This window comes from Saccoglossus kowalevskii, chromosome 14 (genome assembly GCF_978046115.1).
Source record: "Saccoglossus kowalevskii chromosome 14, keSacKowa6.1, whole genome shotgun sequence".
NCBI lineage: Eukaryota > Metazoa > Hemichordata > Enteropneusta > Harrimaniidae > Saccoglossus > Saccoglossus kowalevskii.
In genome coordinates this window covers 16,926,448-16,942,618 of record NC_140654.1, presented here as the reverse complement: position 1 = coordinate 16,942,618, position 16,171 = coordinate 16,926,448, and the positions used below count along the sequence as shown (strand labels likewise).

The 16,171-nt window shown below is 38.8% G+C and overlaps 1 protein-coding gene across 3 annotated transcripts in view; it reads left to right on the top strand.

The window, feature by feature from the left end:
* Window positions 1–16,171, top strand: part of LOC100370932 (lysine-specific histone demethylase 2-like) — a 42,027-nt gene that overhangs the window by 10,492 nt on the left and 15,364 nt on the right. For 2 of the 3 annotated variants that reach the window (XM_085507975.1, XM_085507974.1), the window contains 8 exons: window positions 6,752–6,993; window positions 8,503–8,586; window positions 8,701–8,923; window positions 9,432–9,636; window positions 10,118–10,296; window positions 10,954–11,127; window positions 14,599–14,808; window positions 15,455–15,620. In XM_085507975.1, the coding sequence (XP_085364101.1) occupies window positions 6,752–6,993; window positions 8,503–8,586; window positions 8,701–8,923; window positions 9,432–9,636; window positions 10,118–10,296; window positions 10,954–11,127; window positions 14,599–14,808; window positions 15,455–15,620 (1,483 nt within the window). The remainder of the gene's footprint in view (window positions 1–6,751; window positions 6,994–8,502; window positions 8,587–8,700; window positions 8,924–9,431; window positions 9,637–10,117; window positions 10,297–10,953; window positions 11,128–14,598; window positions 14,809–15,454; window positions 15,621–16,171) is intronic. The other variant, XM_085507976.1, reaches the window with a different exon arrangement.

The window sequence follows — 16,171 nt, the reverse complement described above, 5'->3', positions numbered from 1 at the left end:
ACAATCATCACACTGTTATAACACTAGTGGATTTATTTTAATAATCAAGTAATAGATTATTTTGAGCTAGTACATGAACCATATTTTCTTCACTCAATTAATTTTCATCTGTAGAAATAAATAATGACAGTGAAGTATTGTACAATGCAGATAAAATGTTTTTCAAATTTTAACCAGTGAGTCTATGCTCTAACCGATTTGATTTGATAATTCAGGGCTCTCGCAAGAACTGATTTTCACACGAGTCGATGTGGCCCTAGTAAAATATTGTGATCCCACTGTGTAGAAAACCCCAGTGAAATGTTGACTGTGACCCCACTGTGTGGAGAACCCCAGTGAAATGTTGACTGTGATCCCACTGTGTGGAGAACCCCAGTGAAATGTTGACTGTGACCCCACTGTGTGGAGAACCCCAGTGAAATGTTGACTGTGATCCCACTGTGTGGAGAACCTCAGTGAAATGTTGACTGTGAACCCACTGTGTGGAGAGAACCCAAGTGAAATGCTCACTGTGACCCCACTGTGTGGAGAACCCCAGTGAAATGTTGACTGTGACCCCACTGTGTGGAGAGAACCTCAGTGAAATGTTGACTGTGACCCCACTGTGTGGAGAACCCCAGTGAAATGTTCACGGTGTCCTACTGTGTGAAAAACCCCAGTGAAATGTTCACGGTGTCCTACTGTGTGAAAAAACCCAGTGAAATGTTCATGGTGTCCTACTGTGTGGAGAACCCCAGTGAAATGTTGACTGTGACCCCACTGTGTTGAGAACCCCAGTGAAATGCTCACTGTGACCCCACTGTGTGGAGAGAACCTCAGTGAAATGTTGACTGTGAACCCACTGTGTGGAGAGAACCCAAGTGAAATGTTGACTATGACCCCACTGTGTGGAGAACCCCAGTGAAATGTTCACTGTGACCCCACTATGTGGAGAACCCCAGTGAAATGATCACTGTGACCCCACTGTGTGGAGAGAACTAAGTGAAATGTTGACCGGGACCCCACTATGTGGAGAACCCCAGTGAAATGTTCACTGTGACCCCTCTGTGTGGAGAGAACCCAAGTGAAATGATTACTGTGACCCCACTGTGTAAAGAACCCCAGTAAAATATTCGCTGTGACCCCACTGTGTGGAGAGAACCCCAGTGAAATGTTCACTGTGACCCCACTGTGTGGAGAACCCCAGTGAAATGTTCACTGTGACCCCTCTGTGTGGAGAGAACCCAAGTGAAATGATTACTGTGACCCCACTGTGTAAAGAACCCCAGTAAAATATTCGCTGTGACCCCACTGTGTGGAGAGAACCCCAGTGAAATGTTCACTGTGACCCCACTGTGTGGAGAACCTTAGTGAAATGTTCACTGTGACCCCTCTGTGTGGAGAGAACCCCAGTGAAATGTTGACTGTGACCCCACTGTGTGGAGAACCCCATTGAAATGATCACTGTGATCCCACTGTGTGGAGAGAACCCAAGTGAAATGATTACTGTGACCCCACTGTGTGGAGAACCCCAGTAAAATATTCGCTGTGACCCAACTATGTGGAGAGTGCCCAAGTGAAATGATCACTGTGACCCCACTGTGTGGAGAGAACCCCAGTGAAATGTTTACTATGACCCCACTATGTGGAGAACCCCAGTAAAATATTCCCTGTGACCCCACTGTGTTGAGAACCCCAGTGAAATGCTCACTGTGACCCCACTGTGTGGAGAGAACCTCAGTGAAATGTTGACTGTGACCCCACTGTGTGGAGAGAACCCAAGTGAAATGTTGACTGTGACCCCACTGTGTGGAGAACCCCAGTGAAATGTTCACTGTGACCCCACTATGTGGAGAACCCCAGTGAAATGATCACTGTGATCCCACTGTGTGGAGAGAACTAAGTGAAATGTTGACTGTGACCCCACTATGTGGAGAACCCCAGTGAAATGTTCACTGTGACCCTTCTGTGTAGAGAACCCCAGTAAAATATTCGCTGTGACCCCACTGTGTGGAGAGAACCCCAGTGAAATGTTCACTGTGACCCCACTGTGTGGAGAACCTTAGTGAAATGTTCACTGTGACCCCACTATGTGGAGAACCCCAGTGAAATGTTCACTGTGACCCCTCTGTGGAGAGAACCCCAGTGAAATGTTGACTGTGACCCCACTGTGTGGAGAACCCCATTGAAATGATCACTGTGATCCCACTGTGTGGAGAGAACCCAAGTGAAATGATTACTGTGACCCCACTGTGTGGAGAACCCCAGTAAAATATTCGCTGTGACCCAACTATGTGGAGAGTGCCCAAGTGAAATGTTCACTGTGACCCCACTGTGTGGAGAGAACCCCAGTGAAATGTTTACTATGACCCCACTGTGTGGAGAACCCCAGTAAAATATTCCCTGTGACCCCACTGTGTTGAGAACCCCAGTGAAATGCTCACTGTGACCCCACTGTGTGGAGAGAACCTCAGTGAAATGTTGACTGTGACCCCACTGTGTGGAGAGAACCCAAGTGAAATGTTGACTGTGACCCCACTGTGTGGAGAAACCCCATTGAAATGATCACTGTGATCCCACTGTGTGGAGAGAACCCAAGTGAAATGATTACTGTGACCCCACTGTGTGGAGAACCCCAGTAAAATATTCGCTGTGACCCCACTATGTGGAGAGTGCCCAAGTGAAATGATCACTGTGACCCCACTGTGTGGAGAGAACCCCAGTGAAATGTTTACTATGACCCCACTATGTGGAGAACCCCAGTAAAATATTCCCTGTGATCCGACTGTGTGTAGAGAACCCCAGTGAAATGTTCACTGTGACCCCACTGTGTGGAGAAGGCCAGTGAAATGTTTACTGTGACCCCACTGTGTGGAGAATTGCAGTAAAATATTCACTGTGATCCCACTGTGTGAAGAGAATCCCATTGAAATGATCACTGTAACCCCACTGTGTGTGGAGAGAACCCCAGTGAAATGATCACTGTGACCCCACTGTGTGGAGAGAACCCCAGTGAAATGTTCACTGTGACCCCACTGTGTGGAGAACCCCAGTGAAATGTTGACTGTGACCCCACTGTGTGGAGAACCCCAGTGAAATGTTGACTGTGACCCCACTGTGTGGAGAACCCCAGTGAAATGTTCACTGTGACCCCACTGTGTGGAGAGAACCCCAGTGAAATGATCACTGTGATCCCACTGTGTGGAGAGAACCCCAGTGAAATGTTCACTGTGACCCCACTGTGTGGAGAGAACCCCAGTGAAATGTTCACTGTGACCCCACTATGTGGAGAACCCCAGTGAAATGATTACTGTGACTCCACTGTGTGGAGAACCCTAGTGAAATGTTCACTGTGATCCCACTGTGTGGAGAACCCCAGTGAAATGTTCACTGTGACCCCACTATGTGGAGAACCCCAGTGAAATGTTGACTGTGACCCCACTGTGTGGAGAACCCTAGTGAAATGATCACTGTGACTCCACTGTGTGGAGAGAACCCCAGTGAAATGTTCACTGTGATTTGGGGGAAGCATTTGAAATCAAAATCTTTATCCAGTCCCAGTAGCCAATTAGTGATGGCCTTATCATTAGATGATGGTTTCGATTTCGAATACTTGAAGGATTTGCTGATTTCGTTCATATTTCGCTGGCAGGATTTTTCACTGTTTTGTAGAAATCTGAATTTTGCAATTTTGTTACGTTCAAAGGGGATTCAAGATGGCCACCTCATATAAATATCTGCAAATTGGTCACATTTATTACAACTTGTACGTGTACACCAGCTGACTGATGAAATTAATCAATAGGTTAACCCCATATGTTAGTGTTCCTGCCAGCTGGCACCATTGTCATCACGCTTTACAGACAGCTTGTTTTGAATCTAAACCTATAACATAATGGTCAGTTATTATAGCATCATAGATCTTTCAACGTTATATTTAGAATTGGGCATTTTTACACCAATATTTATTTTATTGGTATCGTAGTATCAGTTGAAAGGAGTGATTTTTTAAAAACCAACTGACAAGAACATTATTCTTGTATATATTCATTACATATCAGTAAGTTGACATGAAAACAGGTCATTTTCAAGTGATTTATGAATCTAATACTGATTCCTGATTACCAAAAATTGAAGTTTAGGTGCTGGTGTCTCTATGTTAAGATTAAATTATAAACCGTTATACGGTACATTCGAATAATTGCCCATTTTAGCAAATAAAAGAAATGTCTCCATATTGTAAGCTTATCATGAGATTACCACATTGCAATATGGTGACCGCATCGACTCGACTGACGCATGGTTTGTTAGTCCCCGCTCGGACGAAGTCCGAAAAGGGGGACTATTAATTTGGGTTTGTTACGTCCGTCCATACGTATGTACATACGTCCAGAGCTATATCTCAGACACCAATTAATGGATTTCATTCAAACTTAACATGAAGACAATGTCTTACATATGCGCATCAAGTTACTTTATGATCGGAGCAAAAATGGCCGACTGGCGGCTATTTTGGATGTTAAATTTGCTATTTCTGATACCTAAACGTGTCCGCAGCAGTTTCTCAGAGATGACTGGGCCGATTTGGATTAAAGTTAGTATGATGATCATACATATTTGGTTATAGGTGCATGTCATACTTTTTTCGTGATTCAAACAAATATGGCCGACTGGTGGCCATTTTGTTTTTTATGGTACCCATGCTACTTTCTCTTGAATGCAATGAACGTTTCTCTTTAAATTTTGTACAAAGATAGTACATGTATACTAAGGGATACATTTGTACCAACATTAATTTTGTGATTGGATTTAATATGGCTAACAGACGCCCAAATTTCCTGGAAAAGCGTTAAATCATTATTTTTTACATGTCTGGAGCTGTTTCTCAGATATGACTAGGCCAATTTAGATCAAAGTTGGTATGCTGATCATACATATTGTGTTATAGGTGAACGTCATATTTTTTTCATGATCCAAACAATTATTACTGACTGGCGGCCATTTTGTTTTTCATGGTACTTAGCTACTTTCTCTTGAATGCCATGAACGTTTCTGTTAAAATTTTGTACAAAGATAGTATACCAAGACATACAACTACACCATCATTATTTTTAGTCCCCGTTCGGACAAAGTCCGAAAACGAGGACTTATAATTTGGTCTCTGTGCGTTCGTTCAGTCATATCTCAGAATCCCTTGGATCGATTCCGTTCATTCTTTGCATGTGCCTAATACTTTATGTGGGACATATGCACATGCAGTGGTTTAGCGATTCGATTCAAAATGGCCGACTGGCAGCCATCTTGTTTTTTGAAAATGTTGCATTTTGGACATGCTTTGTCAGTTTTCATTCAAACTTGGTACATAGATTATACATGTTAGGATACATGTCTCCGACCATCCGTGAGTTCTTGAGTCTGTCCGTCCATCCGTCCGTTCATCTGTTCGTGCGTCAGTCTGTCCAGAGTCATATTTCAGAATCCTGTGGACCGATTCAGTTCATTATTTGCATGTGCCTAGTACCTTATGTGGGACATATGCACATGCAGTGGTTTAGTGATTCGATTCAAAATGGCCGACTGGCAGCCATCTTGTTTTTTGAAAATGTTGTATTTTGGACATGCTTTGTCAGTTGTCCTTCAAACTTGGTACATAGATTATACATGTTAGGATACATGTCCATGATTGGATCAAAGATGGTCGACTGGCAGGCATCTTTTTTTTTTTTATGCGGTATCTTGGACGTGCTCTGTCAGTTTTTATTCAAACTTGGCACATACATGTACTTTATACATGTTAGGATACATGTCCATGACAATTTGTTTCAAATCTGGTCAAGGATGGCCGATCGACAGCCATCTGACTTTTTGACCTTACTGCTTAATTTCCACAATTTATGTACCATTTTCATTCGTATTTGGCACATACATCATACATATCAGTGTGTTTCATAATCAGATCAAAGATGGCAGAATAATGGCTGTTTTTATTTTTGGCCATATTACTACTACACGGAACACGTGTTTTGATGTAAATAAACAGTCTGTTGTGTACACCTCTTGGAACTCAAGTTTCAAGGACACGCTCGTGACAACCTCTCTGCTTTAATATGACAAGCACAAAGACAACTTTCAAAACTTTAACGGGGACTGTGTCATTTTCAATGACTTGTTGTGATTCGATTCAATATGGCTGGGTGACACCCACATTTCATGTAAAAGTGCTGAATCGTCATTTTTACATGTCCAGAGCTGTTTTTCAGAGATGACTAGGCCGATTTGGATCAAAGTTGGTATGGTGATCATACATATTAAGTTATAGGTGCATGTCATATTCTGAGATTCGAACAAATATGGCCGACTGGTGGCCATTTTGTTTTTAATGATACCCATGAATGCAATGAACATTCTAGTTTAAATTTTGTACAAAGACAGTATACCAATAGATACATCAACACGAACATTATTTTTGTAATTTGATTCAATATGACTGCCGAATGTCCAATTCTTATGTAAAAGTACTAAATCAAATTTTTTTACAATCTAATCTCAATAACTTCATCAGGATCAAATTGATATGTCAGATCACAAAATTTTGGACAGGGACTGTGTCATTAACAAAGACTTGTTTTCCTAGAAATAGGTAAAATCAAATGAAAAATTGTATATTCATTCAGTGAGTCAAATATTCAGATCAGAATATTGGGTAAACTAAAATTTCTTTTTCTTATGGATTGCAGGATGTGAAGTTATTTCTCAATTCTTGTTTTTGCAGAGCAGTATGCCAAGTAGAGGAAGACCCAAAAGAAAAACTACTATACTTCCTAGTAAATCACCAACCAAGCTAGACAGGCCTCAGAGGCAGCAGCCTAAGCGAAAAGTCACAGAAATCAATATCAATTATGCAGAGCCTGAAGAGGATGAAACTAACAGCAAAAAACCACTTAGGAGCTGTGAAAAGACGAAGTGTCCTTCAGCTGATCATGGCCAACCTGTTTGTTTTGTAGCTGGTGAGAGGTAAGCTATAAGAAGATTGAAGAGGGATATGTCATTTCTTGGGATTGTGCCTTAGAATCATTTGTTCACATTTTATTTTGTTTTCCCATTTTAATTTCATGTATTTTCATTTGTTTAAATTTTGAAATCCACTATTATAGTTGCAATGTAAATCACCGTAAACGAGTACACCAATGTAATGCAGTATATAGTGTGTAGCAGCTTTATAGGAGATCTGAGAATTATTCAAACAGTTTGCCAAATCTATACTTGAAAGAACTTTCTCATTGATACTCCTCCCCCAATATACACACACAGCATAGATCATTCTATCTAGACAAGGGTAAAAAATAGTACACATTACATGAAAAAGTTATTTCTCTATGTTGAGGATAGATTAGTAATATATTTCTTTGAACCTATAGTGTCACTCTGCATATTATGTAACAGTAAACCAGCTTGAAACTTGCTTTTGTATTAGATCTGAAATTCATACAGAAGTTACTGATTCCATCATGTTTTGAGGGTGATTTCTAGTATATATCTATCAGTTTGTTGCAGAGATGAGTAAAACCCATTGTTATATGATGAACACTTGACTAGATAATATTTTCTAATCATCATGTTGACCACCAGTATAATTCAAACTAGACCTTTAGATCTATAACAAAGCAAAAGCCAAGTATTCTTTGCACTTCCTAATTACATGAATTATAATATTTACAGAGACTGTTATTTTGCAAATCTCCTTTCATTAACTTCTATGCTGAAAAAGTCACCCTTTCAACTAAAAAATAAAACCATATAAAAATGTGGGTTTTTAGCTCCGCTGTCGACTTTGTCGAGCGGAGCTTATCATATGAGTGATTGTCCGTCGTCGTCGTCCGTGTCAATGTTTTACTTTTTCGACTTCTTCTTGAAAACTACAAACCTGAATGCTTTCATACTTGGTGTTTATGTACCTTGGGTAGACCTCTCTCAGATTTGTTCATTTTGTAATGATATCTTTAATTTTTTAATTTTGGTGAATATTTTTGTCATTTTTGGTAAAAAGTGATATTTTCGACTTCTTGTTAAAAACCGCAAGTCCAATTGCGTTGATATTACATATATAGGTACTACATGTGGACCTCTCTCAGATTTGTTCATTTTGTAATGATATCTTTAATTCGCTAATTTGGGTGAATATTTTTGTCATTTTTGGCAAAAAGTGATATTTTCGACTTCTTGTTGAAAACCGCAAGTCCAATTGCTTTGATATATATATATAGGTACTACATGTGGACCTCACTCAGATTTGTTCATTTTCTAATGATATCTTCTGTTCTTTAATTGCCTTGCTAATTAGCATTGCTAACAGCGGAGCCATCTCAGCCGACAGGCTGCTTGTTTTCTTTTTAAATTTGTTTTCTTCAAACAAAAAACACACAATAACGATGGAGAAGAAATTCAGTTATGGAATAAATTTTGGTGTTTTAAATACAATGCTAACGTTATAGTATATAAGCTGTTTTATTTTGTTTTCAACAGATGCAATGCGACGACATCACGATGGTATCACTTGTCAGCCGGGGAACACTTCTGTAATGAATGTTTTGAACATTTTTACCGAACGTAAGTACATTGAATTCAGATCCCAGTGACAACAACTAAACTGATAATAATTATGTGTATTGTGAGTGGATGGAGAATTCATGCCATTGTTACGTTGATAATTCTTGTTTACAGCCACAAAACTGGTTATAAATTGTTCCTGCAGTGGAAGAAGCAATGGACGGCCAATGCTAAAAGTGAGCCTACAATGAAGGCATTTATGTCCGATCAACAGCTCCCATACTGGGTGCAGTGTACGAGAAGCAACTGTAAAAAATGGAGGCAGACAAGCAAAAAAGAGATTACACCAGACTTTGTCAGACAGTTTCATTGTGGTGTGGCTGAGCAATCGACAAAGGTGGGTTTTCAGTATATTTCAGTGAATTATTATGTGACACATTTAATTGTATGAGTATATGCAAATTATAGATATTTTAAGTCACAGTATTTTGGGAAAACAGTAGATTTATTTATTTAAACCAAAAAGATTGACAACATTTGATACCATTTCCTACAATTCGCAGAATTCAAACTATGAAATTTGCAGTCTCAAAACCTCATTAAACCTTTATAAATTTCAAACTGAAGTTTATGCGCATATTGTGTTTATTCTCAGTATTTCTCACCTAAAATCACTTGTGCTTGAAATAATATTTGAGGTTTTTCAAGACAGTGAAAGCCTTTTAAATATGCTCACATATTTTTCTCAATTCTTATGTCCAGGGTTACTTTGCAAACAGATTGTAACAACATTCTTAAAACTGAAACTGACTCTGAGAATTGAAATCATGTGACCTTTTTTTTTTTGCAAAAACACCAACTTTGTACAATGGTGTTAGACCTAACTACATATAATTTACTTCCAGAATGGTAATGTTTCAAGATGTTCCACCCCTGAAGATCCTCGAGTCAAGGATGTCCTAGAAAACCCAGAGTGGCTACCTAACTTAGCATATACACCATTGGTTATCAATAGTCCGGCAGCATCTTTTCTTTCTAACTACTATCCAGATGGTGTCGGTATGAGTCCTACATGTTCCAAAACACAACAACAGAATGGAGAGATTCAAGGTTGGTACTCAAGAAACCGTTAGTGGTCGCATATTTGGATACTGACTGTGCGTAAGTGTGCAGTATAATGCTGCCAGAAGACCAATTGTTTGATATTTTGCACCTGAGAAATACAATAAAATGACAAACATTTACTCCATATTCAATTGATTTTCAAATACTCCAGACTAATTTCCAGACCAAAAAACCATAATTTACATTGGGCACTTGAATTAAAATAAAAAGTCAATTGAAAACCATAATTACAGCCTGATGTGTTTAGAGACGGTAAGGGCTCAGTCCCGAAGATTTGTTGGAGTAGTCATTTATACAGCCTTTTTGCTTGCTTTCTGCTTTCCTACAGCAAGACACCATGCCAGAGAAGCTTAAGTTGATACACTGACATGTTGTTTTGGTCTCCGCAGAAAATTTGCACGAGACTGATAAAAAAATAAGTTTCTACATTTCTCACAACTTTACATGTCTTGTATTTTTGTTGCAGAAACAAACTCTTATTTCCAACCATTCTATCAACCTGACGAAGAAGGCAAAGCATGTTGTATACGTCCTGATGTCATGGAACCTGAAGAAATACAAGCATTTCCTGAACTGTCAAAGTACCAAACTGCTTACCTTGCCTTGCGCAATCTTATCATTGCACTGTGGAATAAAAATTGCAAAGTAAGCTTCACTTAAAATCACTGTTGCCATTTTTCATTGACAGGAAGATTAAATTGTCCACATAAAAAGTGCCATGGCATTAACCCTCTGTGCCAAGGTCAAGTTCAGGTAACATCTACAAAATGGTTCTAGTGATAGTCAGCTCTTCTCCACAGAAAATGTTGGCAGAAGTTTCTTTTTTTTTTTATCAAAAACTAGAAACAATGTCATATTTTGTCTGTTCGTCCAAAAAATTGGTGCAGAAAGGGTTAATGAATTTTCCGAGACTGAAACCAGGAAGTGAGAGGAAAAAACAAAATATTCTTGCATTGGTTAAGGGGAAAGGAAGGTACATGTATATTAACTCTGAAAAAGCGTTATGTGATCTTATCTGTGATCAGCACTGGCAGTGATTTATTTGTGGAATAGTGACTTTCCGACGCCGATGTGTTAAGTTATTTTTATTATTTGCAGGATATTTTGTCACATGTGATATTGTGTCCTCTCGTAACCCCAAATAATTTTTGGTATCTTGATGGCAAGAATAATGAAATAATACTAATCAAAGTTTAAACCTCCCAAACACCTTGCCTGCCAATGCTATTTTTTCTCGTACATTTTGGCTATCCATCAAGACTTTCCGACGATGATGTGTTAAATTATTTTTGTTATTTGCAGGATGTTTTAACAGTGTTCAAATGTGCACAGCATTGTCTTATTAGAGGTCTTGTAAGAGTGAAGTATATCAATGAGTTGGAGAAGATTCTACATTCATTGATGAGGAAAGGGCTTGTCAATGTTGGTATACTACCTCAGTCTGTTGCTACAGTTTTACCTCAAAAGTGCAATCAGGTAAGAGAACACAACCGCAATACAGCTGATTTGAAAACCTAATTTAAATTTAAAGTGGGGGAGTCGTCACATGCGCATGCGTCAGATAGCCATAGCATGTTATTGTTCACAAACAAGCATCCACCCATGAGCTTTTGCGTTTTTAGTGTGTGCTGTTATTGTCGCTTGGGACTCAATTCCTGCTCGTGTGCAGGTGACTGCCCTCTCGCTTTAGGCTGTATTGTTTATATTTCATTGGAAGTCCTAGACATGTTAAGTAATACCGGATTCTGCTGTAAATTTGCTCATCCAAAAAATCGTCCTGGTGGTGGGCCCCATCTTTGGGGTTCAAATATTTTTTGGGGACTTATATTTTCATTTACTATTAACGCCGAAATTATTTTTTTCAATTTTATTAGTAACGAAAGTATTTTCTAAAAAAAATTTAAAAAAATAAAATAAACACAACTGCATTAAAACATGCCCATCCTCCCTCCTCAGCACATGCCCATACCAACGTACCCCATTTGCCTTCGCCAACCGATCTACCGCTTCCTTCAAACCCAACATCTGCATCAAGTCCTCAGTTACTTTTCTGTCTATCAACTTCACCCCACACATCACTCTCACCATCGCTCTCTCTGTCCTCCTTAAAATACCCAGCTCATTTTCACTCAAACACCATGTCTCGCTCCCATACAGCAATGCTGATCTCGCACAACTCTTATAAAGTATTCCTTTCATCTCCAAGGGAAATCTCTTCCCATATAGTAGCTCTCCACATTCCCTAAACTTCACCCAAGCAAACCTTGCTCTAGCTGTCACAGCCGCCTCACACCCACCACCCACACTTACCTTGTCCCCCAGGTATGTAAACTCCTTCACTGACTCAACCTCATCACACAACTTTTCTTCCTGTTCCACCACCCTTCCAGCTCCATTCTTACATCTTCCACACGCAAAATCCCTTGCCAACCCTCTTCATCTTTGCACATCTCCCATGTACCCACATTTCACACACCGCACTGAATTTGCCTTTACCCTCTTTCCACACATGCCACATGGGTCAACCTTACTCACCAAGGCTTTCTCCTCCGTCCCACTCCCCATCACTTTTGTCTTTCCCAGATTTACCTTCAAATCCTTACTCTCAAATGCTTTTTTCCATTTCACAAACTTCTCCCTCAATCCCTCCATTGTGTCATCCATCAAGACCAAGTCATCAGCATACAACATCTCTCTCATCAGCCCTTCTCTTGCGCTCTCTGTAACTACATCAATGACAACTTGACCTGACAGGTCAAATTGCTAAATAGCCAATGAAAACGATGGACGAAGCCAATATGTTCAAATTACCATAGCTCATTTGAATATGTTAATAATATTATATATACCGTACTCGACCGCGTAAGCGCCCAGGGGCCTCAACTCAAAAAATCACGATTTTTTAGGGGTGGGCGCTTACCCGAGCACCCCCCCCCCCCCCCCCCCCCCCCGAAAAAGAGTGCAAATGAAAAATTTGATTCATCAAGTGACAGATTACGTCTTTGAGGGAAAATCAAATTACGAAATTAGTTGAGTCGTCATTGATTTTCACAAGGAAGAAACAAAAATGATCACAACAAATATGCACATTTTATTACCAGAATTTATGAAATTAAAAACATTTGAGTCTGTTGGAACACAGTCGAAGTCAAAATTGTCATATTATCTCCACTGACGAAGGTGTTGGATCGTATGCAAACTCTCGATGAAAATCACTTTCCGCCATGATGCATTTGCATTTGACCTGCAGCAGCATCCTTTGACCTAATGGGTCAAGTTGGTTATTTACCAATCAGAATGCCGTGTTGCACTGACGCAATTCTTCGGAAATTCCCAAAGACTTTCCGGTAACGCAATGCGGAAGTGAATTATAGATGTCGAAGTACGATCTGTTGGAATTTATTTCAGCGAATAAACGACATGGTTTTTCCAAAAAACTAGTAACTAGTAGTAGTAACTAGTAATTAGTTTGAGAGGTAAACTGAATATGGCATGAAATATTTACCGCATTTTACTTGTATTAACAGGTCATTGTCGAAGCGTAGTTTACGCACGGTTACCGTGTTCTACGCATTCACAACATGTTCACAGCGGTCAATATCCACGCTGTATCATATAAAAACGATTACCAAGATTCGTTGCGCAAGACCAAGTTTTCAAGTTTAGTTGCATTTTGAAGGGGTGGGCGCTTTGCCGAATGTGACCCCAAATATAAAAATTGCGCAAAAGTGGGGGGTGGGCGCTTGCCTGGGCATGGGCGCTAACGCGGTCGGGTACGGTATATGTTTTCAAAAGATAAACTGAGCATTTGAAGAATAATTTAACATTGTTTACAGTGATAACAGCTCATTTTCGAAACAAAGCTTATCCATTCACGCTAGTCGCATAGTACATCATACTCTTGAATAGGCGTTAATTACTACGGTAAACCTTTTAGGCATCGAAAAATATTAAAATAACACCTTAAAAAACTGCCAAAAAATCATCCTGGGCGATTTCTTGGTACCATTTTATTTTTTTTAAAAACCCAGATTTTCGTTTAACGGCCCAGGGCGAATTTATGGCAGAATCTATTATGTGTTGTATATCCAATACAACAGTTTTGATATTCTTGAGATGTCATAAGATATTAGTCTCTGTTTCTGTAGATTCGTTTGGGATCAAGTTTGCAACTTCATTGGGTATCAAAGTCAGCCAGTCACATGTAGGATTTACCAATTCACAATCTGAAGATGATCTTATCACATTGTTAGGAGTGACATCACAACGTTTAGTGAGGGTTCTGTGGTTATTGCTGAAAACACATTAAGCTTTGCCAATCAGTCACTCTGGTGATGACATTTGGTGAAAGAAAAGGGGTTCAGTGTCGCATTGTGCTATAATATAGATGATTTAATTTGATGTAGAGATTTACATTATCATACATGTATTTGCTTTTTATTAGTAGTACATGCACTTGCACATAAATGATAGACGTCTATTTGGTAAAAGTATATCATATTTTAATGATTTTAGTATATAATAAAGTAATTTTTTTAGTTTCTGCTTCCAATAGATGGCATTTTTGCCTGTCTATGTCATTTCTCCATTTCTGGCCAGCACTATTGCTAGAGAGTACAGTAACTGGGGAGTTGTATTTAATTACAATAATTGTTCACAGGCTGTTCGTCATTGAAGGCCCAGCCTCATTAGCAAACATTCAGTAAAATGAACACAGACTTACCTGTATTACCTATGCTGATAATTATTATGACTGATTAACAATGATAATAATAATAATAATAATAATGATTTTGATTTTCTGTTACACTGAATGGCCTTTGACACATACAAATGATGTTCTGAGAGCTATTCACAAACTTTTCTTGCACTAGCTAAGTGCTGTTATTATTGAAGCCCTTATCTCACCCAACCCAGTTTTAATGTTACAATTTTCTCGCAATACAGGAGAATGTAATCGTCATCGGGGCTGGTGCGGCGGGCCTTGCTGCAGCCAAACATCTACAAAATGCTGGCATCAAAGTGACTGTACTGGAAGCCAATAAAAGAATTGGTGGTAGAATCTGGGATGACATGTCGTTGGGTCAGTGTATTGGTAAAGGTGCTCAGATCGTCACAGGATGTTATAACAATCCGATTATGGTCATGTGTCAACAGGTAAGATTTTATAATACAACACCTGCATGCTGTAAATAGCAGAATGCTGTGAAGGCGCTACCATATTTTAGTAGCATATGCACTGATGTAAGTAACTTTAGTTGAAATTAGGAATATTTGAATCAATCAATACACAATAAATGAAATTTTTGATTTACTCGGTATACAGTTGTATATGGTATATTTAAAAATTTTGCTTTTTGATAAATTTCCTGGATTTTAAATTCCTGAATTTTCTGATTATAAGCTCTATTGTAAATTTACATGTTCACTTAAAATGAATTCAGTGGATTTTATTTATCAATAAAAATAGGGAATTAAAACCCAGTGATAATTAATGATTTTACAGTAGCTCTGACAAAATTTGTGAATCGCTGTGTGGTTGATAGGACGATGGGTCACTAGATTCATATAACTTATGCTAGAAATTAACATCATTTCATTGCACTTTGCATCCAGGATCAACCCATTCCTTGCAATACTTGCATAGTGAGTGTGTTTCACTCGAATAATTTGTTTTTGCTCAGATGTAGTAGTCCTTGATCTATATCCCTCATGTTTGAGAAATTGTGTTGTATATCCTAAGAAGGAAAACATTTAAGTTAAAAATCAAATGGTGCACACCCTAAATTGTTTTTTATTACAGGTAAATTCTAAGATGAGAAAAATGGTTGACAAGTGTGAGTTATTTCAAGAAAATGGTAAAGTAACTGATAGAAGGTTGGACAGACGAGTTGACTTTCATTTCAATGCAATGTTAGATGCTGTTGCAGAGTGGAGGAAAGATGTTAAAGACGATGCCAGCTTAGGAGGTGGGTGACTTTTTTAGTCCCAGTTAGGACTCAGTCCGAAAACGGGGACTGACATGATTTGACTGATTCTGTTCAAATTTTATATATTTAATATACATCATATTATAGATATACAGATGTATTTAAAATGGCCGACCCGTGGCCATTTTGCTTTAATAAATGCTATTCCAAAGCATTATCTACCAATATGGACAAGTACTCGTTTGACGATCAGAAAAAAGATGACTAATTGTCAATCATTTCAATGTTAGAAAATCATCATAATCAAGCATCAGCCCCTGAAACCATATCTCTGACATTTTTATGTTCCAACTATATTACTATAAAACAAAACTATATATCTTAAGTTTGATAACTAATGGGGACTGTGCCATAATGGCTTGTCTATGATAGTAGAAGCATTTTTGGTTTCGCGAATCTAAAAAAATAACAAAATTTGTAGCATTGAACATTTTATTAGGTTTTTTTCAGACAGTCATCGTCGTAATTTTGTTAATCTTGTACCTTGCTTCTGGCAAATGGCCGTCAAGATCTCGTTATGAGCGGGAGAG